Source organism: Hemitrygon akajei, chromosome 18, assembly GCF_048418815.1.
Source record: "Hemitrygon akajei chromosome 18, sHemAka1.3, whole genome shotgun sequence".
Taxonomy (NCBI): Eukaryota; Metazoa; Chordata; class Chondrichthyes; order Myliobatiformes; family Dasyatidae; genus Hemitrygon; species Hemitrygon akajei.
The window spans coordinates 71,018,564-71,046,475 of NC_133141.1; the positions used below are offsets into that span (position 1 = coordinate 71,018,564).

Consider the following 27,912-nt stretch of genomic DNA (forward strand, 5'->3'; position numbering starts at 1 on the left):
AGAAACATCATCTCCATGTTCACTCTATCCAGGTCTTTCAATATTCAATAGGTTTAAATGGGATCCCCTCCCCCATTCTGCTAAATTCCAGCAAGTACAAGCCCAGAGCCATTAAACATTCCTCATATGTTAACCCTTTCATTCCCAAAATCATTCTGGTAAACCTCCCTGATCTCTTGAAGTTTGGCCTTGTTCTCTCTCTCAAACAGGGAAGTCCTGCAGGAAGTTGTTTGGGGTGGTGGTGACAAATCTAAACATTCTTGGAAGTTTGACCTCTAGGTAGCCATTGTCTTGTCCTCTGATCGAGCACTCATCTCAATGTGTTGCCCATTTGGAAAAATCCTCAACAACTTTCAACAATAGAGCATCTCTAAAGTAGTGAGGTTCTCCATGGAACCTATCATACATACTTAACCCAGGACCTAAAACTCACTGAAAGAAGGGTGTGCAACTGTCAGAGAAGAAGTGCAGGAGGCTGAAGACTCACACAGTTATTCAGGAACCATTTCTTCCCCTCCACCATCAGATTCTGAACAGTCCATGAACCCACAAACACTACCTCAATACTTCACTCTCTTTTGGCACCATATTTTATTTTTATATATATTTAATATTGTAATTTGTATTACCGTATATTTAATGTATTCCTCTTCGAGGATCACCACCTTGTTGTAGTGGAGAAGCTTGTGAGTTCCTGGGATCCCAAGAGTGATGTCGTCTGGAGCTTCGCAAAGGCCACCAACAGCAGCTCGTCCTGGGCCAGTCCTTTGAAGACCTTTCCTCTCCCAGGGATGAGGTCTTTGGAGCTGCTGTTGCCGTTTCTGGGTTTTTACACAATGGGGTTGGTAACCCTCCTCCTTTCAGTCGGGCTTGGGACTGACCATGGCAGAGTTAATATGAACACTGCTTTTAATTTATTTTCTTTGCACTATTTATTTATTTTGTAATTTATAGAAGTTGTATATCTTTGCACTGTGCTGCTGCTGTAACACAACAATGTCATATAACACAGTGACAACCACCACTACTTTATCATTTCCTGTCAGAGTCACCTTGTGTACAGACACTCCTGTGCCCAGCGTCACTTTATGGACATACAATCAATCTGTGTGAATAAGCTTTCTTGTGTAATTAGTTATTGTGTTTTTTTATTATTATGTTCTTTATCTTATTGTGATTTCTTTTGTGCTGTGTTGGAACCAGAGTAACAATTATTTGGTTCTCCTTTACACTTATGTACTGGACATGAAACAATCTTGAACTCTTGCCGGAGACAGACGGGAGGAATTTGCTGCATCTTTAATGCATTGCTTGAAGCTTCATTCTGCTCTCCTCCTCCCTTCCCCCTCTTGGATATTTTTGCTGGCCTGACCAAGCTCTGAGCCTGGAGTCACTCAGCCAGTCTGTACAATAATGGATTGTCCGATATCCAACTGAAGAAGAAGGGCGGGCGGAAAATCTGCTCGCATTTATATAATGCTTCTCACGTCCTGCGGTTCTCTCACGGCCGATCGGTTGCTTGAAAAGTGTCATTTGAAATGTCGGAAACACCATCTGACCTGCTGGGCTCCTCCAGCATTTTGTGTAGTCACAATGAGGCCACTCTCAGCTTGGAAGAGCAACAGCTCATATTCTGTCCAGGTAGCCTCCAACTGATGGCATGAACATCGATATCAGAGTCAGAATCAGGTTTAATATCACCGGCTTGTGTTGTAAAATTTGTTAGCTTTGTGGCAGCAGTACAATGCAATACATGATAATATAGAAAAAAACTGAATTACAGTGTATATATATATATACACACACACACATATATTAAATAAGTAGTGCAAACATAGAAAATAAAAAAGTAGTGAGGTAGTGTTCATGGGTTCAAAGTACGTTCAGAATTCTGTTGGCAGAGGGGAAGAAGTTGTTCCTGAATCGCTGAGTGTGTGTCTTCAGGCTCCTGTACCTCCTCCCTGATGGCAGAGGGGAAGAAGCTGTTCCTGAATCGTTGAGTGTGTGTCTTCAGGCTCCTGTACCTCCTCCCTGATGGCAGAGGGGAAGAAGCTGTTCCTGAATCACTGAGTGTGTGCCTTCAGGCTCCTGTACCTCCTCCCTGATGGCAGAGGGGAAGAAGCTGTTCCTGAATCGCTGAGTGTGTGTCTTCAGGCTCCTGTACCTCCTCCCTGATGGCAGAGGGGAAGAAGCTGTTCCTGAATCGCTGAGTGTGTGTCTTCAGGCTCCTGTACCTCCTCCCTGATGGCAGAGGGGAAGAAGCTGTTCCTGAATCGCTGAGTGTGTGTCTTCAGGCTCCTGTACCTCCTCCCTGATGGCAGAGGGGAAGAAGCTGTTCCTGAATCGCTGAGTGTGTGTCTTCAGGCTCCTGTACCTCCTCCCTGATGGCAGAGGGAAAGAAGCTGTTCCTGAATCGCTGAGTGTGTGTCTTCAGGCTCCTGTACCTCCTCCCTGATGGCAGAGGAGGGAAGAAGCTGTTCCTGAATCGTTGAGTGTGTGTCTTCAGGCTCCTGTACCTCCTCCCTGATGGCAGAGGGGAAGAAGCTGTCCCTGAATCGCTGAGTGTGTGTCTTCAGGCTCCTGTACCTCCTCCCTGATGGCAGAGGGGAAGAAGCTGTCCCTGAATCGCTGAGTGTGTGTCTTCAGGCTCCTGTACCTCCTCCCTGATGGCAGAGGGGAAGAAGCTGTTCCTGAATCGCTGAGTGTGTGTCTTCAGGCTCCTGTACCTCCTCCCTGATGGCAGAGGGGAAGAAGCTGTTCCTGAATCGCTGAGTGTGTGTATTCAGGCTCCTGTATCTCCTCCCTGATGGCGGAGGGGAAGAAGCTGTTCCTGAATCGTTGAGTGTGTGTCTTCAGGCTCCTGTACCTCCTCCCTGACAGTAACAATGAGAAGAGGGTACGCCCTGGGCAGTGGGGGTCCTTAATGATGGTCACCATCTTTCTGAGACACCACTCCTTGCAGATGTCTTGGATCTACAGAGGCTTGTATCCAAGATGGAGCCAGCTAATTTCACAACTTTCTGCAGCTTACTTCAATCCTGTGTAGTAGTGCTCCCCCATAACAGACGGCATTGCAGCCAGTTAGAGGTACACCTGTAGAAATTTGCAAGTATTTTAAGTGACATACCAAATCTCCTGAAACTCCTCATGAATATAGCCACTGTCTTGCCTTCTTCATAGAAGAAGGGGGAGGGGAAGAACTGGAAATATAAGGATGGAGTTAAAGGGAAAGTGAAAATAAGAAAAGTTAAAAAGGACAACAGAATCAATGGAGTAGAAAGCTCAAGAAGAGATCGTACAGTATGGCCAAGTGAAATAGGAATTGATATGAAAGGAGAGGTGAGTACCGAATTAAAAGTATTATATATGAATGCACGAAGTATAAGGAATAAAGTAGATGAGCTTGAGGCTCAGTTGGAAATTGGCAAGTACGATGTTGTGGGAATAACTGAGGCATGGCTTCAAGCGGACAGGGCCTGGGAAATGAATATTCAAGGATATACATCTTATCGAAAGGACAGACTGACTGGCAGAGGGGGTGGGGTGGCTCTGTTGGTGAGGAATGATATTCAGTTCCTTGCGAGGGGGGACATAGAAACGGGATGTAGAGTCAGTATGGATAGAACTGAGAAATTCTAAGGGTAGAAAGACCCTAATGGGAGTTATCTACAGGCCCCCAAACAGCAGTCTGGATGTAGGGTGTAAGTTGAATGAAGAGTTAAAATTGGCATGTCACAAAGGTAATGATACAGTTGTCATGGGGGATTTCAACATGCAGGTAGACTGGGAGAATCAGAATGGTACTGCACCCCAAGAAAGGGAGTTTGTGGAGTGCCTCCGAGATGGATTCTTAGAACAGCTTATACTGGAGCCTACCAGGGAGAAGGCAATTCTAGATTTAGTGTTGTGCAATGAACCGGATTTGATCAGGGACCTCGAGGTAAAGGAACCATTAGGAGGTAGTGACCATAATATGATATGTTTTAACCTACAATTTGAGAAGGAGAAGGGAAAATCGGATGTGTCAGTATTACAGTGAACAAAGGGAACTATGGAGCTATGAGGGAGGAGCTGGCCAAAGTTCAATGGAACAATACCCTAGCAGGGAAGACAGTGGAACAACAATGGCAGGTATTTCTTGGAATAATGCAGAAGGTGCAGGATCGGTTCATTCCAAAGAGGAAGAAAGATCCTAAGGGGAGTAACGGGCGGCCGTGGCTGACGAGGGAAGTAAAGGGCAGTATAAAAATAAAAGAGAAGTATAACATAGCAAAGATGAGTGGGAAACTGGAGGACTGGGAAGCTTTTAAAGAGCAACAGAAGATAACAAAAAAGGCAATATGCCAAGAAAAAATGAGGTACGAAGGTAAACTAGCCAAGAATATAAAGGAGGATAGTAAAAGCTTCTTTAGGTATGTGAATAGCAAAAAAATAGTTAAGACCAAAATTGGGCCATTGAAGACAGAAACGGGTGAATTTATTATGGGGAACAAGGAAATGGCAGATGAGTTGAACAGGTACTTTGGATCTGTCTTCACTAGGGAAGACACAAACAATCTCCCAGATGTAATAGTAGCCAAAGGAACTAGGGTAAAGGATGAACTGAAGGAAATTTATATTAGGCAAGAAACAGTGTTGGATAGACTGTTGAGTCTGAAGGCTGATAAGTCCCCGGGACCTGATGGTCTGCATCCCAGGGTACTTAAAGAGGTGGCTCTAGAAATCATGGATGCATTGGTAATCATTTTCCAATGCTCTATAGATTCAGGAACAGTTCCTGCTGACTGGAGGGTGGCTAATGTTGTCCCACTTTTCAAGAAAGGAGGGAGAGAGAAAACAGGGAATTATAGACCGGTTAGCCTGATGTCAGTGGTGGGAAAGATGCTGAAGTCAATTATAAAAGAGGAAATTACGACACATTTGGATAGCAGTAGAAGGATCAATCCGAGTCAGCATGGATTTATGAAGGGAGAATCATGCTTGACTAATCTTCTGGAGTTTTTTGAGGATGTAACTATGAAAATGGACAAGGGAGAGCCAGTGGATGTAGTGTACCTGGACTTCCAGAAAGCTTTTGATGAAGTCCCACACAGGAGATTAGTGGGCAAAATTAGGGCACATGGTATTGGGGGCAGAGTACTGACATGGATTGAAAATTGGCTGGCTGACAGGAAACAAAGAGTAGTGATTAACGGGTCCCTTTCGGAATGACAGGCCAGTGGGGTACCGCAAGGTTCGGTGCTGGGACCACAGCTGTTTACAATATACATTAATGATTTAGATGAAGGGATTAAAAGTAACATTAGCAAATTTGCTGATGACACAAAGCTGGGTGGCAGTGTGAAATGTCAGGAGGATGTTATCAGAATGCAGGGTGACTTGGACAGGTTGGGTGAGTGGGCAAATGTGTGGCAGATGCAGTTTAATGTGGTTAAATGTGAGGTTATCCACTTTAGTGGCAAGAACAGGAAGGCAGATTACTATCTAAATGGAGTCAAGTTAGGAAAAGGGGAAGTACAATGAGATCTAGGTGTTCTTGTACATCAGTCAATGAAAGCAAGCATGCAGGTACAGCAGGCAGTGAAGAAAGCTAATGGCATGCTGGCTTTTATAACAAGAGGAATTGAGTATAGGAGTAAAGAGGTCCTTCTGCAGCTGTACAGGGCCCTGGTGAGACCCCACCTGGAGTATTGTGTGCAGTTTTGGTCTCCAAATTTGAGGAAGGACATTCTTGCTATTGAGGGAGTGCAGCGTAGGTTCACAAGGTTAATTCCCGGAATGTTGGGACTGTCATATGTTGAAAGATTGGAGCGACTGGGCTTGTATACACTGGAATTTAGAAGGATGAGAGGAGATCTGATTGAAACATATAAGATTATTAAGGGATTGGACACACTGGAGGCAGGAAGCATGTTCCCGCTGATGGGTGAGTCCAGAACTAGAGGCCACAGTTTAAGAATAAGGGGTAGACCATTTAGAACAGAGATGCGGAATAACTTTTTCACCCGGAGAGTGGTGGATATGTGGAATGCTTTGCCCCAGAAGGCAGTGGAGGCCAAGTCTCTGGATGCATTCAAGAGAGAGTTAGATAGAGATAGTGGGGTCAAGGGATATGGGGAGAGGGCAGGAACGGGGTACTGATTGTGTATGATCAGCCATGATCACAGTGAATGGCGGTGCTGGCTAGAAGGGCCAAACGGCCTACTCCTGCACCTATTGTCTATTGTCTATTCATAGCTGCAGCAATATGTTGCATCCAGTTTAGATCCTCAGAGATCTTGACACCCAGGAACTTGAAATTGCTCACTCTCTCCACTTCTGATCCCTCTATGAGGATCGGTGTATGTTCCCTCATCTTACCCTTCCTGAAGTCCACAGTCAGCTCTTTTGTCTTACTGATGTTGAGTGCCAGGTTGTTGCTGTGACAGTATTCCTCTAGTTGGTATATCTCGCTCCGGTACACCCTCTCATCTCCATCTGAGATTCTGTCAACAATGGCTGTGTCATCAGCAAATTTATAGATGGCATTTGAGCTGTGCCTAGCCACACAGTCATGGGTGTAGAGAGAGTAGAGCAGTGGGCTAAGCACACATCCCTGAGGTGCACCAGTGTTGATAATCAGTGAGGAGGAGATATTATCACCAATCCGCACAGATAGTGGTCTTCCGGTTAAGAAATCAAGGATCCAGAGGCCCAGGTTCTGTAGTTTTTATGATCGGGATTGTAGGAATGATGGTGTTAAACAGTGAACTGTAGTCAATGAACAGCATCCTGACAGAGGTAGTTGTATTGTCCAGGTCGCATGAAGAGCCATTGAGATCACATCTGCCGTAGACCTATTGTGCCAATAGGCAGATTGCATTGGGTCCAGGTCCTTGCTGAGACAGGAGTTAATTTTAGTCATGAGCAACCTCTCACTGTAGATGTGAGTGCAACCGGATGCCAGCCGTAGAGGCTCTTCCTGGCGACTGGTATAGTTGTTGCCCTTTTGAAGCAGGTGGAACCTTCCAACTGTAGCAAAGAGAGATTGAAAATGTCTGAACATCCTCACCAGTTGGTTTTCAGAGCCTTACCAGGTACCCCATCGGAGTCTGCCACCTTACGATGGTTCACCCTTCTGAAAGACATTGGCCTCTGAGACGGAGATCACAGGGTCACTGGGTGTGGCAGGGATCTTCACAGCTGTGGTTATATTCTCCCTTTCCAAGTGAGCATAAGAGGTGCTCGGCTCATCATGAGATTGGCTTTAGCTTTGCAGGAAGTAATGGTCTGCAGAGCATGCCAGAGTTGACGTGCATCCAATGTCGCCTCCAACCTCGCTTGGAATTGTTCCTTAGCATAATTTCTTCAACTTCCAGTAATCTTTCCCCCTTCCCTCTTCTTCAATTCCCCACTCTGGACTCTGACCTCTTCTCCTCACCTGCCTATCACCTCCCCCCAGGTGCCCTTCCTCCTTCTCTTTCTCCGATGGGTCCACTCTCCTGTCCTATCAGCTTCCTTCTTCTCCAGCCCTTTACCTTTTCCACCTATCACTACCCAGCTTCTTACTTCACCTATCACCTTCTAGCTTGTTCTCCTTTCCCTCCTCCCACCTTCTTATTCTGGCATCTTCCCCCTTCCTTCCCAGTCCTGATGAAGGGTCTCGGCCTGAAACATCGACTGCTTATTCAATTCCATAGATGCTGAGTTCTGCAGAGGAACTCCAGCATTTGTTAGGAAATGCCACAGCCAGCTTACATAGGGCAGGACAGTAAAGGCAATGGTATAAATAGTCACTGTTTTAACAACATTGGCTTATAGCAAGAGTTGTTCTAGACAGGATGCATTTTCTTCCACCCATGCAACTGCACTGTGACTGACAGGAAGGCTCTACAATGGGTAGTCAAGACTGCCCGGTGCACCATCAGCACTGGCCCACCCACCATCAAGGATGATTAAGACAAAAAGGACAAGATAGGACAAAGTCAGCATGGTTTCCTTAAAGGAAAATCCTGCCTGACAAACCTGTTGGAATTCTTTAATGAGATTACAAGTAGGATAGATAAAGGGGATGTAGTGGATGTTGTATATTTGGACTTTCAGAAGGCCTTTGACAGGAGGCTACTTACCAAGCTACTGGCATGGTTGGAGCATTGGCTGAACGGTAGGAGGCAGCCAGTGGGAATAAAAGGATCCTTTTCTGGTTGGTTGCCAGTGACTAGTGGTGTTCCACAGGGATCGGTGTTGGGACAGCTTCTTTTTATGCTGTATATAAATGATTTAGATGATGGAATAGATGGCTTTGTTGCCAAGTTTGCAGATGATATGAAGATTGGTGGAGGGGCAGGTAGTGTTGAGGAAACAGGTAGGATGCAGAAGGACTTAGACAGATTAGTAGAATGGGCAAGAGAGTGGCAAATGAAATACAATGTTGGAAAATATATGGTTGTGCACTTTGGTAGTAAAAATAAATGTGCAGACTATTTTCTAAATGGGGAGAAAATCCAAAAAAACCTGAGATGCAAAGGGACTTGGGAGTCCTTGTCAGAACAGCCTGAAGGTTAACTTGCAGGTTGAGTCGGTGGTGAGGAAGGCAAATGCAATGTTAGCATTCATTTCAAGAGGTCTAGAATATGAGAGCAAGGATGTGATACTGAAGCTTTATAGGGCACCGGTGAGGCCTCACCATGAATATTGTGAACAGTTTTGGGCTCCTCATCTAAGAAAAGATGTGCTGGCATTGGAGAGGGTCGAGAGGAGGTTAACAGTGGGTGTGGGCAGAGAGAGGAGAGAGACTGGCAGTGGATGTGGGTAGAGAGAGGGGAGAGACTGGCAGTGGGTGTGGACAGAGACAGGAGAGACTGGCAGTGGGTGTGGGCAGAGAGAGGGGAGAGACTGGCAGTGGGTGTGGACAGAGACAGGAGAGACTGGCAGTGGGTGTGGGCAGAGAGAGGGGAGAGACTGGCAGTGGGTGTGGACAGAGACAGGAGAGACTGGCAGTGGGTGTGGGCAGAGAGAGGGGAGAGACTGGCAGTGGGTGTGGACAGAGACAGGAGAGACTGGCAGTGGGTGTGGGCAGAGAGAGGGGAGAGACTGGCAGTGGGTGTGGACAGAGACAGGAGAGACTGGCAGTGGGTGTGGGCAGAGAGAGGGGAGAGACTGGCAGTGGGTGTGGGCAGAGACAGGAGAGACTGGCAGTGGGTGTGGGCAGAGAGAGGAGAGAGACTGGCAGTGGGTGTGGGCAGAGACAGGAGAGACTGGCAGTGGGTGTGGGCAGAGAGAGGGGAGAGACTGGCAGTGGGTGTGGGCAGAGACAGGAGAGACTGGCAGTGGGTGTGGGCAGAGAGAGGGGAGAGACTGGCAGTGGGTGTGGACAGAGACAGGAGAGACTGGCAGTGGGTGTGGGCAGAGAGAGGAGAGAGACTGGCAGTGGGTGTGGGCAGAGACAGGAGAGACTGGCAGTGGGTGTGGGCAGAGAGAGGGGAGAGACTGGCAGTGGGTGTGGGCAGAGAGAGGAGAGAGACTGGCAGTGGGTGTGGGCAGAGACAGGAGAAACTGGCAGTGGGTGTGGGCAGAGAGAGGAGAGAGACTGGCAGTGGGTGTGGGCAGAGACAGGAGAGACTGGCAGTGGGTGTGGGCAGAGACAGGAGAGACTGGCAGTGGGTGTGGGCAGAGAGAGGGGAGAGACTGGCAGTGGGTGTGGACAGTGACAGGAGAAACTGGCAGTGGGTGTGGGCAGAGAGAGGGGAGAGACTGGAAGTGGGTGTGGGCAGAGAGAGGGGAGAGACTGGCAGTGGATGTGGGCAGAGAGAGGGGAGAGACTGGCAGTGGGTGTGGGCAGAGAGAGGGGAGAGACTGGCAGTGGGTGTTGACAGAGACAGGAGAGACTGGCAGTGGGTGTGGGCAGAGAGAGGAGAGAGACTGGCAGTGGGTGTGGGCAGAGACAGGAGAGACTGGCAGTGGGTGTGGGCAGAGAGAGGGGAGAGACTGGCAGTGGGTGTGGGCAGAGAGAGGAGAGAGACTGGCAGTGGGTGTGGGCAGAGACAGGAGAAACTGGCAGTGGGTGTGGGCAGAGAGAGGAGAGAGACTGGCAGTGGGTGTGGGCAGAGAGAGGGGAGAGACTGGCAGTGGGTGTGGGCAGAGACAGGAGAGACTGGCAGTGGGTGTGGGCAGAGAGAGGGGAGAGACTGGCAGTGGGTGTGGACAGTGACAGGAGAAACTGGCAGTGGGTGTGGGCAGAGAGAGGGGAGAGACTGGAAGTGGGTGTGGGCAGAGAGAGGGGAGAGACTGGCAGTGGATGTGGGCAGAGAGAGGGGAGAGACTGGCAGTGGGTGTGGGCAGAGAGAGGGGAGAGACTGGCAGTGGGTGTGGGCAGAGAGAGGGGAGAGACTGGCAGTGGATGTGGACAGAGAGAGGGGAGAGACTGGCAGTGGGTGTGGGCAGAGAGAGGAGAGAGACTGGCAGTGGGTGTGGGCAGAGAGAGGGGAGAGACTGGCAGTGGGTGTGGGCAGAGAGAGAGAGACTGGCAGTGGGTGTGGGCAGAGAGAGGGGAGAGACTGGCAGTGGGTGTGGGTAGAGGGGGGAGATACTGGCAGTGGGTGTGGGCAGAGAGGGGGGAGAGACTGGCAGTGGGTGTGGACAGAGAGAGGGGAGAGACTGGCAGTGGGTGTGGGTAGAGAGAGGGGAGAAACTGGCAGTGGGTGTGGGTAGAGAGAGGGGAGAAACTGGCAGTGGGTGTGGGAAGAGAGAGGGGAGAGACTGGCAGTGGGTGTGGGCAGAGAGAGGGGAGAGACTGGCAGTGGATGTGGGTAGAGAGAGGGGAGAGACTGGCAGTGGGTGTGGGTAGAGAGAGGGGAGAGACTGGCAGTGGGTGTGGGCAGAGAGAGGGGAGAGACTGGCAGTGGGTGTGGACAGTGACAGGAGAGACTGGCAGTGGGTGTGGGCAGAGAGAGGGGAGAGACTGGCAGTGGGTGTGGGCAGAGAGAGGGGAGAGACTGGCAGTGGGTGTGGGCAGAGAGAGGGGAGAGACTGGCAGTGGGTGTGGACAGAGAGGGGGAGAGACTGGCAGTGGATGTGGGTAGAGAGAGGGGAGAGACTGGCAGTGGGTGTGGGTAGAGAGAGGGGAGAGACTGGCAGTGGGTGTGGGTAGAGAGAGGGGAGAGACTGGCAGTGGATGTGGGTAGAGAGAGGGGAGAGACTGGCAGTGGGTGTGGGTAGAGAGAGGGGAGAAACTGGCAGTGGGTGTGGGCAGAGAGAGGGGAGAGACTGGCAGTGGGTGTGGGCAGAGAGAGGGGAGAGACTGGCAGTGGATGTGGGTAGAGAGATGGGAGAGACTGGCAGTGGGTGTGGGTAGAGAGAGGGGAGAGACTGGCAGTGGGTGTGGGCAGAGAGAGGGGAGAGACTGGCAGTGGGTGTGGACAGTGACAGGAGAGACTGGCAGTGGGTGTGGGCAGAGAGAGGGGAGAGACTGGCAGTGGGTGTGGGCAGAGAGAGGGGAGAGACTGGCAGTGGGTGTGGGCAGAGAGAGGGGAGAGACTGGCAGTGGGTGTGGACAGAGAGAGGGGAGAGACTGGCAGTGGATGTGGGTAGAGAGAGGGGAGAGACTGGCAGTGGGTGTGGGTAGAGAGAGGGGAGAGACTGGCAGTGGGTGTGGGTAGAGAGAGGGGAGAGACTGGCAGTGGATGTGGGTAGAGAGAGGGGAGAGACTGGCAGTGGGTGTGGGTAGAGAGAGGGGAGAGACTGGCAGTGGGTGTGGGTAGAGAGAGGGGAGAGACTGGCAGTGGGTGTGGACAGAGAGAGGGGAGAGACTGGCAGTGGGTGTGGGCAGAGAGAGGGGAGAGACTGGCAGTGGGTGTGGGTAGAGAGAGGGGAGAGACTGGCAGTGGGTGTGGGTAGAGAGAGGGGAGAGACTGGCAGTGGGTGTGGGTAGAGAGAGGGGAGAAACTGGCAGTGGGTGTGGGCAGAGAGAGGGGAGAGACTGGCAGTGGGTGTGGGCAGAGAGAGGGGAGAGACTGGCAGTGGATGTGGACAGAGAGAGGGGAGAGACTGGCAGTGGGTGTGGGCAGAGAGAGGGGAGAGACTGGCAGTGGGTGTGGGTAGAGAGAGGGGAGAGACTGGCAGTGGGTGTGGACAGAGAGAGGGGAGAGACTGGCAGTTGATACAGAGAGGGAGTGGATGTGGACAGTGGGAGGGGAGAGAGACAGGCAGTGGAAGCGAAAGGCAGTTGAGTGCTCCGTTTGCAGTATGTGGGAAGTCAGGGTGAGCACAATTGTCCCTGATGACCACACCTGCAAAAGGTGCATCCAGCTGCAGCTCCTGACAAACCGTGTTAGGGAACTGGAGCTGGAGCTGGATGAACTTCAGATCATTCGGGAGGCAGAGGCAGAAATAGACAGGAGTTTCAGGGAGATAGTCACCCCTAGGAGTCAGGACACAGGTAGTTGGGATGACTGTCAGGAGAGGGAAGGGGAATAGACAGGAAGAGCAGAGCACCCCTGTGGCCGTTCCCATCAACAATAAGTATACCGTTTTGGATACTGTTGGTGGGGACGACCTACCAGGGACAAGTTGCAGTGGTTGCGTCTCTGGCAGCGAGACTGGACCCTCAGCTCAGAAGGGAAAAGAGGAGAGCAGTAGTGATAGGGGATTCGATAGTTAGGGGGGCAGATAAGAGGTTCTGTGGGAGAGATCGAGAATCCCGGATGGTCTGTTGCCTCCCTGGTGCCAGGGTCCGCGATATCTCGGATCGAGTTCTCAGTATTCTCAAGAGGGAGGGTGAGCAGCCAGATGTCGTGGTCCATGTAGGGACCAATGACGTGGATAGGAAGAAGGAGGAGGTCCTGCAAAGAGAGTTTAGGGAGTTAGGTGCAAAATTGAAGGACAGGAAATCCAGGGTTGCAATCTCAGGATTGCTACCCGTGCCACGTGCTAGTGAGGCTAGAAATAGGAAGGTAATGCAGCTAAATGCGTGGCTAAGGAGTGGGTGCTGGAGGGAGGGCTTCATGTTTCTGGACAATTGGGCCTTGTTCCAGGGAAGGTGGGACCTGTTCCGACGGAACGAGTTGCACCTGAACTGCAGGGGGACTAACATCCTTGCGGGAAGGTTTGCTAGTGCTGCTCCGGGGGGGCGGGGGGGTTTACACTAGATTTGCAGGGGGAGGGGAACCCGAGTGTTAGAGCAGATAGTGAGGTGGAGGAGGATAAAGGTCATGCGAGAGCTGCAAGTATAGTACATGGAGTAAAGCCAGATCTAATATATAGAGAGGCTTTGAGGAAAGAGAAGCAGAATAAAGGGTGTAAAGGTAGTAAGGTAGAAGGGCTAAAGTGTGTGTACTTCAATGCAAGAAGCATCAGGAACAAAGGTGATGAACTGAGAGCTTGGATACATACATGGAATTATGATGTAGTGGCCATTACAGAGACTTGGCTGGCACCAGGGCAGGAATGGATTCTCAATATTCCTGGGTTTCAGTGCTTTAAAAGGGATGGGGAGAGGGGTAAGGGGAGGAGGGGCGGCATTACTGGTCAGGGATACTATTACAGCTACAGAAAGGGTGGGTAATGTAGCAGAATCCTCTTTTGAGTCAGTATGGGTGGAAGTCAGAAACAGGAAGGGAGCAGTTACTCTACTGGGAGTATTCTATAGGCCCCCTGGTAGCAGCAGAGATACCGAGGAGCAGATTGGGAGGCAGATTTTGGAAAGGTACAAAAATAACAGGGTTGTTATCATGGGTGACTTTAACTTCCTTAATATTGATTGGCACCTGATTAGTTCCAAGGGTTTAGATGGGGCAGAGTTTGTTAAGTGTGTCCAGGATGGATTCCTGTCACAGTATGTTGACAGGCCGACTAGGGGGAATGCCATACTAGATCTAGTATTAGGTAACGAACCGGGTCAGGTCACAGATCTGTCAGTGGGTGAGCATCTGGGGGACAGTGATCACTGCTCCCTGGCCTTTAGCATTATCATGGAAAAGGATTGAATCAGAGAGGACAGGAAAATTTTTAATTGGAGAAGGGCAAATTATGAGGCTATAAGGGATGATGTTTTTGCAGGGAAATGTACTATGGACATGTGATCAATGTTTAAGGATCTCTTGCAGGATGTTAGGGATAAATTTGTCCCGGTGAGGAAGATAAAGAATGGTAGGGTGAAGGAACCATGGGTGACAAGTGAAGTGGAAAATCTAGTCAGGTGGAAGAAGGCAGCATACATGAGGTTTAGGAAGCAAGGATCAGATGGGTCTATTGAGGAATATAGGGTAGCAAGAAAGGAGCTTAAGAAGGGGCCGAGAAGAGCAAGAAGGGGGCATGAGAAGGCCTTGGCGAGTAGGGTAAAGGAAAACCCCAAGGCATTCCTCAATTATGTGAAGAACAAAAGGATGACAGGAGTGAAGGTAGGACCGTTTAGAGATAAAAGTGGGAAGAAATGCCTGGAGGCTGTGGAAGTGAACGAGGTCCTCAATGAATACTTCTCTTTGGTATTCACCACTGAGAGGGAACTTGATGACGGTGAGGACAATATGAGTGAGGTTGATGTTCTGGAGCATGTTGATATTAAGGGAGAGGAGGTGTTGGAGTTGTTAAAATACATTAGGACGGATAAGTTCCCGGGGCCTGACGGAATATTCCCCAGGCTGCTCCACAAGGCGAGGGAAGAGATTGCTGAACCTCTGGCTAGGATCTTTATGTCCTTGTTGTCCACGGGAATGGTACCAGAGGATTGGAGGGAGGCGAATGTTGTCCCCTTGTTCAAAAAAGGTAGTTGGGATAGTCCGGGTAATTATAGACCAGTGAGCCTTACGTCTGTGGTGGGAAAGCTGTTAGAAAAGATTCTTAGAGATAGGATCTATGGGCATTTAGAGAATCATGGTCTGATCAGGGACAGTCAGCATGGCTTTGTGAAGGGCAGATCGTGTCTAACAAGCCTGATAGAGTTCTTTGAGGAGGTGACCAGGCATATAGATGAGGGTAGTGCAGTGGATGTGATCTACATGGATTTTAGTAAGGCATTTGATAAGGTTCCACACAGTAGGCTTATTCAGAAAGTCAGAAGGCATGGGATCCAGGGAAGTTTGGCCAGGTAGATTCAGAATTGGCTTGCCTGCAGAAGGCAGAGGGTTGTGGTGGAGGGAGTACTTTCAGATTGGAGGGTTGTGACTAGTGGTGTCCCACAAGGATCTGTTCTGGGACCTCTACTTTTTGTGATTTTTATTAACGACCTGGATGTGGGGTTAGAAGGGTGGGTTGGCAAGTTTGCAGACGACACAAAGGTTGGTGGTGTTGTGGATAGTGTAGAGGATTGTCAAAGATTGCAGAGAGACATTGATAGGATGCAGAAGTGGGCTGAGAAATGGCAGATGGAGTTCAACCCGGAGAAGTGTGAGATGGAACACTTTGGAAGGACAAACTCCAAGGCAGAGTACAAAGTAAATGGCAGGATACTTGGGAGTGTGGAGGAGCAGAGGGATCTGGGGGTACATGTCTGGAGATCCCTGAAATTTGCCTCACAGGTAGATAGGGTAGTTAAGAAAGCTTATGGGGTGTTAGCTTTCATAAGTCGAGGGATAGAGTTTAAGAGACGCGATGTAATGATGCAGCTCTATAAAACTCTAGTTAGGCCACACTTGGAGTACTGTGTCCAGTTCTGGTCGCCTCACTATAGGAAGGATGTGGAAGCATTGGAAAGGGTACAGAGGAGATTTACCAGGATGCTGCCTGGTTTAGAGAGTATGGATTATGATCAGAGATTAAGGGAGCTAGGGCTTTACTCTTTGGAGAGAAGGAGGATGAGAGGAGACATGATAGAGGTGTACAAGATATTAAGAGGAATAGACAGAGTGGACAGCCAGCGCCTCTTCCCCAGGGCACCACTGCTCAGTACAAGAGGACATGGCTTTAAGGTAAGGGGAGGGAAGTTCAAGGGGGATATCAGAGGAAGGTTTTTCACTCAGAGAGTGGTTGGTGCGTGGAATGCACTGCCTGAGTCAGATACACTAGTGAAGTTTAAGAGACTACTAGACAGGTATATGGAGGGATTTAAGGTGGGGGGTATATGGGAGGCAGGGATTGAGGATCGGCACAACATTGTGGGCCGAAGGGCCTGTACCGTTCTATGAAAGCACTGGCAGTGGGTGTGGACAGTGAGAGGGAAGCACTGGCAGCGGGTGTGGACAGTGAGAGGGGAAGCACTGGCAGCGGATGTGGACAGTGAGAGGGGAAGCACTGGCAGTGGATGTGGACAGTGAGAGGGGAAGCAGTGGATGTGGACAGTGAGAGGGAAGCACTGGCAGTGGATGTGGACAGTGAGAGGGGAAGCACTGGCAGTGGATGTGGACAGTGAGAGGGGAAGCAGTGGATGTGGACAGTGAGAGGGAAGCACTGGCAGTGGATGTGGACAGTGAGAGGGAAGCACTGGCAGTGGATGTGGACAGTGAGAGGGAAGCACTGGCAGTGGATGTGGACAGTGAGAGGGGAAGCACTGGCAGTGGATGTGGACAGTGAGAGGGAAGCACTGGCAGTGGGTGTGGACAGTGAGAGGGGAAGCACTGGCAGTGGATGTGGACAGTGAGAGGGAAGCACTGGCAATGGATGTGGACAGTGAGAGGGAAGCACTGGCAGTGGGCGTGGACAGTGATTGGAGAAGCACTGGCAGTGGATGTGGACAGTGAGAGGGGAAGCACTGGCAGTGGATGTGGACAGTGAGAGGGAAGCACTGGCAGTGGATGTGGACAGTGAGAGGGAAGCACTGGCAGTGGATGTGGACAGTGAGAGGGAAGCACTGGCAGTGGATGTGGACAGTGAGAGGGAAGCACTGGCAGTGGGTGTGGACAGTGAGAGGGAAGCACTGGCAGTGGATGTGGACAGTGAGAGGGAAGCACTGGCAGTGGATGTGGACAGTGAGGGGGAAGCACTGGCAGCGGATGTGGACAGTGAGGGGGAAGCACTGGCAGCGGATGTGGACAGTGAGAGGGGAAGCGCTGGCAGCGGATGTGGACAGTGAGAGGGGAAGCACTGGCAGTGGATGTGGACAGTGAGAGGCAAAACACTGGCAGTGGATGTGGACAGTGAGGGGGAAGCACTGGCAGTGGACGTGGACAGTGAGAGGGAAGCACTGGCAGTGGGTGTGGACAGTGAGAGGGGAAGCACTGGCAGTGGATGTGGACAGTGAGAGGGAAGCACTGGCAGTGGATGTGGACAGTGAGAGGGGAAGCACTGGCAGTGGGTGTGGACAGTGGGAGGGGTAGCACTGCCTATCGATGTGAACAGAAACACTATCACTGCCTGTGGACCGTATCCACCACACTCCTGCACCGGAGGCCGCGCCCAGTTATCTCCCTGGAAACGGGCGGGAAGTACAAATGAACGCCGCTGCACTCACATCATCGTCTGGGTGTATATCCGCACCACGAAATATAGTTCTGTTTTAAACCCATCCGTCACCCACTTCCTTTCACCCGCCACGGGTTTTACGTAATGCCGGGTACAAGTTCCCCTATCCATCAGAAAAACTACTCGACCACGGACGGTCATTGTTCCAGCCACTGTGCAACGGAACTCGCATGAGAGCTTCCCTCCGATTGGCCAACGTTAGCGGCATAGCGGGAAGCTTCGGGGGTGAAATATCCCAGACATATTGGATGCTTTATAAAATTTAGTGTAGATAACTACGTAGGGTAGTGAGGCCATCGTCAAAATATGAAGCCGGGTAAAGAGAATTTTCCAGATTTGAAATTTAGGCGCCAGTTAAGAAAAGTCGAAGTTGCGTCGTGATCGTTTAGAGTGTTCCTTTCAACCAATCGACCTTCAGATTACATAGCTGTAGAGGTTGAGAAGGAAGGCCACCGAGTCACTTAGCCAATCGAGCGCTGCGTGGCATAACTATCGCAGTTGTTGGGTGGGGAGAAGAAGGGCTCAACCAATCGCACGAATTGTTAGTTGGCAATGGCGGTTCGAAGGGCGGAAAATCACCAATAGGCGGGGGATTTGGGTAAAGCAGCTAGAGAGGGCGTGGACAGTAAGAGCCGAGAGAACAATCACAGCGGACGCACCGTCGCGTTGACGGTTGAGCGTCTGACGCGAGGGTGTCGGTACAGCCAATGGGAAGAGGCGTTAGATAGTACAGGCGGTTTATGGGGCGCCTGGTATATCATTCCGCCGCTGGCGGGACTCGGCTTTTGCGCAGCTGCGGAGCCGGGTGAAGGCGTGAGGCGGCGTGTGAGGAGCGGCCGACCGGCGAGGGAGCAGCCCCGGGGTTCGCTTCTTTTCATCTCCTCCATTGATGGCCGTTTCTGCCTGAGTCGAAGCTCGACGTTTGCTTTCCACACATGAGATTCGTTAACATGGAGCTCATCACGATCTTAGAGAAAACAGTCTCTCCAGGTGAGCGCCAGTTCAACCCCGCCGATCTCCACTCTCCCTCCTGACGGCTAATAACCTTTTATTTTATTCCACTTTCAGACCGCAGTGAGTTGGAGGCGGCACAGAAGTTTCTGGAACAGGCGGCTGTTGAGAATCTGGTCAGTGTTACGTTCCTTTTTCAATTTTCCTTTGAATGGGTGAAAGTGGGGGCGGAGGTTATAGGGAACGGACGCCGGTTGTTAAATATTTTATATATAATTCGATTTGATGTGACACGAAGCCCTTGGGAGGAGGGGGTGCTCGCGCAAAAAAAAAACCGTCTCGCTGACTGGGGGCGAATGCTGAGGGGGATGGGAGGTGTACGGGGCGGGGGGGGGGGGGTATAAGTGCAGCCTAACGTGCTGGCCGGATTCCGGTGCCGCTGTGCCGCTCTAATTGGCAGCGAGACGTGGCCAATTGGAGCGCGAGCTGGGCCCGCGCCGTCTCCAACGCTGTCCAATCGCCGCGCGCTCGAGGGGTTGGGTTTCCGTTGGCGTCAAGTTGGGTTGATGGGAAGGGAAGCTGGGTATTGCCAAGGCCCCGAGCGCATGTTGCCGGCCCGGCTCCCCAGGCCGGGCCGGGCCGGGAAGCCTAGAGACCCTGCCAGGCGTGTACTTAACTTCTTAATAAAGCATCCGTGGTTTCACTCCCCTCCTTTGCAGTTATTTGGAGCCCTTTCAAAGATTGCGATCCATTTTGTGTTATTTATGGTTGGCTGAATAGTTTGTAGGTATTCACTTTATGTAATATGCAATCTTGTTAGGCTTCCAAATTAAAATGCGGTGCATTTTATAACACGTGATAGTCATACAAATAATGGATGAATTAGAAACAGTTTTATTTGCACTGTTCAACTTTTTTATGTGGGGGGGGGCTTTGGATATGGTAGATTCCTGAAAGATTTCTACCGTTATATACTCCATGGTTGATGCATTGATACAATTTTCATTCGAAGTTCACTTACTTAGGATTCCTTCCAGATTGTGTCCAGATCTGATTATTTTGCAAGTGATTGGAATTACTTTGTCACCCGGAATCAAATGGATTCTGTTCCTCTTGATCATTTGCTTTATTTCTTGGGTGTGTCAGGGTGTTGAAGGTTTTCTCAGCTTTAGTTGATAATGATTTTTAAGTTAAAAAAAAATTAAACAGCAAATGCTGATTAAAACATGTTTTTAAAACTGGAGAAGTTCAAGGTGTTGGATGGATGAGTAACTTGGCTTTTGAAAGCAGTAGTGTGGCTCCCAAATTTGCCTATGCTGAGTGGGTGAATTAATCTTCATAGCCAATTCAACAGTTTTAAGCAATGTAACAAATCTTCTAAAGTGATTAATTGGCTTTATTAAATAATTTTGTGAGATCATGAAAATTGTTTGAGTTTTTATTTGGTTAGTGGATGAGTCTCAGGAAATTTCCCCTTCAGAAAAGACATATTTACATTTGGCTTGGGCTAGACAGGTATCTATAGACCATAGTTGCTGGATCATATTACATCAAAATGTTTTTTGCTTTAGATTTAACTATTCCAATGTATTCACTAGTTTCCCATGCTCTACATTTCTTTTACACTATTCAAAATTACTGTGTCCTAACCCACCCATGTGTATAATCTTTAAATGTTGCTGTGCATTTCTATCACTGATCAATTTCAATTCTGAGCATCCCCCAACTTTGCTTCATGCCTTTCAGCAGTCAGAATCATAAACTCTGCAACATATTTCATGAAATCTCTGGTTCCTTTTTAAAAAAAAAAATCATTTTATTTCCTTTTCTGTGAAGTACTGGAGACATTTCACTACACCTCTGCTTCCTTAGGAGTTTGCAGGGATTTGGCATGAGGTCTGAAACTTTGGTTTCAGATGTGTATTGGAGAGTATATTGACTGGCTGCATCACAGCCTGGTGTGGAAACATCAATGCCCTTGAACAGAAAATCCTATTTAAAAAGTAGTGGATACGACCCAGTGTGACACGGTTAAAGCCTTCCCTGTCATTGAGCAAGCACGTCACCATGAAACACAGCGCCAGGTTGGTCAGTTTTTCATCGATTTTGTTATAGTTATTATTCAATAGATTCATGGCGTATGACCACAAGAAAATGAAGCTCGGTGTTGTATATGGTGACATATAGGTAATTGATAAATTTTACTGTCAACTGCATCAAAGGTGCTAAATAAATTCAAGTTGTTCCTAACATTGCTCTGAGGAGAGGTGGTTATTTTAGAAACTGATTTGCCAGAGTATACTTGATGAAGCACTAAAGGTGAAGGACATTGTTAATTAGTTTTGATTCCAAACTCTATGACCTGGACCAACACATTGACATTGTGTGGAGGCTTGCATGCTTCAAGGATTCCACCTGGCAATGGCAGCTGAGGGCCACCCAAGTTGGAACGGTTGTGGACCAGATGCCAGGCAAAGATTGATCCAAACCCTTGCTCCTGATCAGACAGACTCGCGTCTGCCCCTCTGGAACAACTCTGGTCGATATCCAAATGCAGAGATTTATGGGTAACAATATAATTATTTGTCATCTTCAGAATAGCAGAGTTTGGAAAAGGTAAAGTACCAAGAGCTCTGTCTTCCAAAAGGACATGAATTCATTCAATTAATGTACTATTGTTTGACATGGGAAGCCTTAACTATGTCAATTTGTCACCGTTCTTTTTCCAGTTTTGAGCCAACCAACATGTTCATCCAGTTGGCCTTTCATTAAGTCACCCAGGTATTGTGAATTTGAGAATGCAATTTATTTCCAGAGTGTAATCTTGTTTCTACCCCAGGCCTGGATTATTAAACCCATTGCTGTATATTTTGCTTGTATCAATAAGTTAATTAAGCAAGGTGACTGTCTGTCTTTCCAGCTTTGATTTTATGACACAACTTTGGATTTAGCCTTCAACAGTGACACTATGCCCTAAGTGAGCTGTAGGGAAGGCTTGTCTGACTCAGTGCGCTGTTGTTCTGCTTGTGTGAGTGATGCTCCTAATGCAGCACTGGCAGCTATAAAATAGTTATACTCCAACTGTATCTACCCTGTCCTTCCTTGTCCTTTGGGTGATACACTTGTACGTGCATAGTTTTGCTGCAAGGGTTTTCACTAGTTTGAGATGTCTATAACTAGTACAGTTTAAGAACCTTTAGCTTATTATATTTGGGCAATTTTAAGCCTTTTCATTGGAAAGAACATCACTGAAAGTGAAGTGCTTTAATAATGAAATTTTGGTGGATAAGCACACAATTTCATCTGGTAGTGGAGATTTCAGTGACCTTTTATTTTCCTTCAATATTGTCATAGCCCTTGGGAGAAGAGAATACCAAGGATTCACGATGAACAAAGGAATTTCTTGACACCAATTAGGATACTCTGACCCTTTTGTTCTTGACTCTGAGAGAAAAAGTTTTTCTCTGCATTCAGCTCATCAAGCTTAAACATTCTAACATTTCAATGAACCTCAGATTTTAGCTCTTGCAAACAAGCCTGTTTGTCCATTGTGAAACTTGCACTCCCGTATAATAATCCTTTTTTAGGTGTGACTAAAACTGTAATTCTCTTGGTTTGGTCTCATTGAGGCCCTTTATTGCAGTAAGACGTCTTTTCCTTCCTACTTGCTTCCTGCACCTGCACTCTTTTAATAACTAGATCTCATTGGGCATCAATTATACCCAGATTTTAAAAATCAATGCTTCTCTGTTAATCACTTTCTTTAGTGAAAGTGCTATTTTTTTTAAAATGTAAAAACAGAACAAGTACTGTTTATGAATCAGTGTCATCACTAATCACAGTCATTGGTAATTGGGTGCCACAGTGGTTAGCATGACTATTGCAACTTGGGCTGTTTCAGAGTTTAAATTCCAGCACCATTGTGGAATGCATCAGTTTTCCCTGGGTGCTTCCTTTTCCTCCCATAGTTCAAATACATAGTGGGTAGGTTAGTTGGTCATTGTAAGTTGTCCTGTAATTAGGTTGGGGGTATTTGGGGTTGTGGGATTGCTGTGGCAGTTTGGCTGGAAGGATCTACTCCACATTGTATCGCTAGTTCCAGTTATCTTTATAATTGGTTGTGTTAAATGGTCACCTTTGTTTATAGTGAACTGCTTTTTAAGAAATAAGACAGTGATTTCAGTTAACCTGATCAGTGGAGCAACTGTAAAGGTATATTGCCCATCGTTGTCAAGTAACTTAGATTTCTAGAGGTACTTTGTGGATGTCTTTGTCGTAGTATGAACTATAATGGGAATGGCAGTATTGAATTCAACTTGCTAGTGTTTGTAAGCTTGTTTTAGTTGAATTTGCTAAGATGTACTAATATTGTGTGCAGAGCAATGAATTTAAAATTGGTGCAGGTTTGAATAATTAACTTTATTTTAACTCGATGAAAGGAATGCAGTCTTTTGTGTATTTGAGCAGCAAAGCAATTGCATTTATTCAGTTTAAAATCTAGTATTGGTATTTTATTATAACCATGCAGTAGCTGGCCTTGAAAATACTTACTGTAGTTCCAGATAGTCGAGTTGCATTTTATAGTATGGATCACTGTCATTGTTCCTAATCTCCAGTTCCACTGAGACCATTAGATAAAAACCAGTTAAATCATAGTGATGAAGGTTATTTTGTCCATTGCTGTAGTTAATTAAACTTGACTCCCCGTGGTTTTATTTTCTTCCTCTTTGAAGTATTTATTTTTTATTCTATCGAATTTGTTTAAGTGTTCAAAGACTAAATTTGATTCCCAGCTCTGGGACACATCAGTGTTTATAAAGGTCAGATTTACTTTTTACAAGTTTCATCTTTTAATAATTGTCATTGGTTTGTGTGGGTTTACAGCCTTTGGGTATTTGTGAATGTGCACCCCACGTGTCTCCCTTAATAGAAGTATGTAATAATTTAAAGCTCATTAATGAATCAGTTGAGTTTTGTGACAAAGTAAACACACAAAGTAAATTTTTACTTAAATGCAAATTATCCAATTAGTGGGGTTTGAATTGCTGTTACAATAGTCATCTTCCAATGTCCACTAAGCTGCCAAAGTTTTCATTAATTTCCTAGAAGACCCATTGCTTGTCTAGGATTTATTTCATCTTTCTAACCTGTAGAATTAGTGAATTTATTTAAAATCTTGCATCCATCCCACAACGTGAGGAAGTAAAAATTTGTTATGACTGCAAAGTAGAGACATGTGAATTTATAAGTCTAATGGCTTGTAGAAAGAAGCTGTCCTGTAGTCTGTTGGTCCTGACGTTAATGCTGCAGCACCATTTGCCAGATGGAAGCAGCTGAAACAGTTTATGGTAGGGGTGACTGGTGTCCCCGATGATTTTCCAGGCCTTCTTTATGCACCTGCTGCTGTAAATGTCCTCAATGGAGGGAAATTTATGCCCACAGATGTGCTGGGCTGTCCGTACCACTCTCTGCAATGGCCAGCGATCAAGATTGGTGCAGTTCCCGTACCAGGAGGTGATACAGCCAGTCAGGATGCTCTCAGTGGTGCCCCTGTAGAAAGTCCTGAGGATTTGGGGGCTCGTGTCGAACTTCTTTAGTCGCCTGAGGTGGAAGTGTCGCTGTTGTGCTTTTTTTACCACACAGCTAGTGTGTACAGTCCAGGTGAGATCTTCAGTGCTGTGTATACTGAGGAACTTGAAACTACACACCCTCTCAACTACAGATTCAGTGCTGATCGGAGTGAGCCTGTTTCTGTTCCTCCTGTAATCCACAATCAACTCTTTTTGCACAATGAGGGAGAGGTTGTTATCTTGGCACCGCTGTGTCAGGGTGTCACCTTCGAAGTTGTGTCATCTGTGAATTTGATCAGCAGATTTAAGCTGTGTGACAGCTCAAAAGGAAGTAGAGGAGGGGACTCGGGTCACAGCCCGGGGGGGGGGGGGGTCGCACCTGTATTGAGGGGCAGAGGTGAGTGAGCCTATCCTTGCCATTTGTTGGTGATCTAGAAATACACTAGAATTTGGGTTAGGATCTCAGCAAAGTACATTTAGCGTGTGAGCCACTGCAACATCTGAGTTTTATTTCTCTTGGAGCAGATTACTTACATAATATTTGTATCTCTGCAGTGCTGTATTCTGATATCAAGTGTAAAAATTTTTTCTAGGTCTGCATGTAACTAGCTGGAATGCAACAAGTGAGTGTAATGCTCTACTGTACTGACAAATCTGAGTGGGATACTTTTCCAGAAGTTCAACCTTTATTAACTCAGTGATGATCACTACTTTAGTATTCTATCTCTTGTGAGATTAAGTATTTGGGATATAGTTTACATGATTTAGCTTTTAAGATGTATTCTAGCAGTACTGGTGTTGTACTTAAAGACTTGTGGGTTCTCTTTTAAGCGGGTAATGTTTTTGTTTACCAGACATTGTTGGCAGCTAAGATTGCAATCATTCTATTAATACCCTACCTATCCCTAGGTGTTGCTATCGTACGTGTATTACATGTTCAAAGTGAGGCTTGGATTTGGTCTTGGCTTCTAGCATTAAGTGTGTACATTCTGGTTATACTAAGCACCTGTTTACTGTCTGCCTTGTATCAGTGACATTGTGCATAATGCCTTAAAAGGTTTAAAGAAACTCTTGAATCAGAATTATTGTGGGACATGATAGACATTATAACTGCTGAAATAATATTTCCTATTTTGTTACAGCCGACCTTCTTGGTGGAACTGTCAAAAGTACTAGCAAACCCAGGAAACAGTCAAGTTGCTCGAATTGCAGCTGGTCTACAAATCAAAAATTCTTTAACATCTAAGGACCTTGATGTCAAGACACAGTATCAGCAAAGGTGGCTGGCAATTGACAGCAATGCTCGTCGAGAAATTAAAAACTTCGTAAGTTAGTGAAGCTATGATGACTGTTTAACAAATATTACTGTGCATGATTTCTTATGGGAGTGTATGGGTTAAGAGTGGGTGGATGTTAGTCCAAACATTTGAGTAATAAAAATAATATGGACAAGGAAGAAGTTTTTGCATGCCTCAGCATTCCAGGACATTTGGATTAAAAATAATACTTCTTGTCAGTACAACTTTTCATTGCATTGAAATCAGCTTGATCTCCATATGCCCAGCTGGTCTGCAGTTTGACATGTACGTTGCAAGTGTTTCAAAAGGTACATTTAATGTCAGAGAAATGTATGCAATATACATCCTGTAATTTTTCTTCGCAAACATCTAGTAAAACAGAATTGCCGCAAAGAATGAATAACAGTTAAATGTTAGAACCCTAAATCCCCCACCAAGCCACTGAAGCGTGCAGCAAAGCATCTGTAAAGACACAAACTTGCAATACCCTAAAGACTAATCAGGGAAAAAGAGATATCCCCGTTTCACAGCAAGAAGGGAGACATAACAAAACTCACTGTTTATGGTGTTAAAAGACTGTTGCATCACTTTCTGAGCACACAGCCAGCATCAAGCCCGCTGCCTCCGATCTTCCATTCTCCCACAGCGCATCAGTTGGCAGCAGCAGCACTTGAATCAGCTCTCCTCCAGAGCCACGAAGGTGTGCTAATCTTCTAGGCCGGGTCGTGAGGCCCTGAGAGCGGGTCCCATTCCCACAAAGAACCAAAGTCAGTGTGTGACTCCAGTTCAGAGTCAAGTATTAAGCTAGTTTATGGTTACTTATGTACAAATGATTTGGATCTGAAACATTCTGGAGATGTCTTGCTGTACCTGTTTGATGTACAGTTGTAGCAGTGTTTTATTTGAGCTTCAGTACTATATTAGGATATGGAGCAACTCTTCCTTGATATAATGCAGTGTTTATGTTGTGGGATGTTGAGCTCTACAATATGAAGGATAGTAGAATATTGGTTTATATCAAAAGCTTGCTGCAAAATGATAGCTACATTACATTTTCAGAGGTTATTGTACATCAAACTTTAATGATGTAGAACCTGTTTTGATTTCACTTTCTTTTCTGATTTAATGTTTTAGTTTCAGTTTTCTCTCCAGCTCTCAAGTGACTCGCCTAAGTAGTAATCTTTCAAGCATTGGTTCCTGAGGAGGGTGGTGCTTGTTGGCTTTGGGGCTGTGGAGGAATTAAAGGCATAGTTTGTGCTAGTATATTCTTAAGGCTGATGGTATTTTTACTGCTTAAAAAAATGCTCATAGGTCCTGTGGAAACGTGTCCTTGAAGTTGTGGTTACTCAGCTGAAGAACTGAATTCATTTTTAATGTCTAACTCGTCTCACAGGTTTTGCAAACTCTGGGAACAGAAACTTACAGGCCCAGCTCTGCATCTCAGTGTGTTGCTGGAATTGCGTGTGCGGAGATCCCCGTTGTTCAATGGCCTGAGCTCATTCCTCACCTAGTTGCAAATGTGACAAACCCTAACAGCACCGAACATATGAAAGAGGCAACTTTGGAAGCTATTGGCTACATTTGCCAGGATATTGTGAGTATTTACATTGTAGCTGTATCTGTGCAGCTTGGCTTTTTCCCCCTGAATTCAATAAACATTTTTGTATGGTATGTGACAGTAGATTACTTGATTAGTATTCCATCCATTGTGTCTGCGTTCTGTACAATCTAAAAGTGAAGTGCACTTATTTGGCAAATTATTCAAATCGCACAGCCCTGGTTATAACATGGGGATATATCCATAAAAAGCCTTGCCTTCAAGTTGCACTGATTCCTCGCTTGGAAATGTACAAGTTTGTTTTTTATCATTGCTCGGTCTAAATTTTGGAACAACTGAATTATAGGAATACCAGTACTGAAAGCTGCAGTACTTGGTGGACTTCTCTAGGGTGTTTGGGATGATCAATCAGTGTTTACCTCAGGCACATAAATTAAAGAGGGATTATTTTTAAGTAAAATGTTGAAAAACATCAATAGGTCAGGCAGCATTTACAGCAGGGTTTCCTAACCCTGGCGTCCATGAACGTGAACCCCATGTTTAATGGGAGGGGTCCATGGTATAAACAAAGTTGGAAACCCTGATCTATGGAAAGGAATAAACAGCTGAAGTTTCGGGCCAAGACTCTTCATCAGGAATTAAAACTTGTTGATTATGAGCTGTGTGTTCCATAATGTCACTGATGTAAGAAAGTGTCAGTTATTGGGCGGGGGTTGGAATGGTATAACCAGTTAACATCCATAATTGTAGTTAGCATGCAATTGGAGAGCACTGCGTGAATTTTAAAGGCTTCCTCTTTTGTGGGCTAGGAAATGCTAAGCAACTATTGACTTTTCAGGATCCTGAACAACTACAGGATAAGTCCAATGAAATCCTTACTGCAATCATTCAAGGAATGCGCAAGGAGGAGCCCAGCAACAATGTAAAGTTGGCTGCGACAAATGCACTGCTCAACTCCTTGGAATTCACTAAAGCTAACTTTGACAAAGAGGTAAGATGCTATGAAGATGGTCAGCATTCCAGACAATCAAGGGTGTCTGGTTGATTATGATCTAGCCAATCAATCAAGCATAAATGTTTGGCCATCTCCCTCTTCACTACCCCCTTGTCTTCCCCCTTTCCATTTAAATAACATTTGGTTGCTGGCCTCAAGTCTGTGATGAGA

At 46.9% G+C, this 27,912-nt stretch overlaps 1 protein-coding gene across 1 annotated transcript in view; it reads left to right on the forward strand.

Moving 5' to 3' along the window:
* Window positions 1-18,144: 18,144 nt before the first annotated feature.
* The window catches only part of kpnb1 (karyopherin (importin) beta 1), a 39,764-nt gene continuing 29,996 nt past the window's right edge, over window positions 18,145-27,912 (forward strand). The window contains exons 1-5 of the mRNA XM_073071799.1: window positions 18,145-18,360; window positions 18,439-18,497; window positions 25,034-25,216; window positions 26,583-26,783; window positions 27,586-27,738. Coding sequence (XP_072927900.1) covers window positions 18,306-18,360; window positions 18,439-18,497; window positions 25,034-25,216; window positions 26,583-26,783; window positions 27,586-27,738 — 651 coding nt within the window. The 5' untranslated portion in view covers window positions 18,145-18,305. The remainder of the gene's footprint in view (window positions 18,361-18,438; window positions 18,498-25,033; window positions 25,217-26,582; window positions 26,784-27,585; window positions 27,739-27,912) is intronic.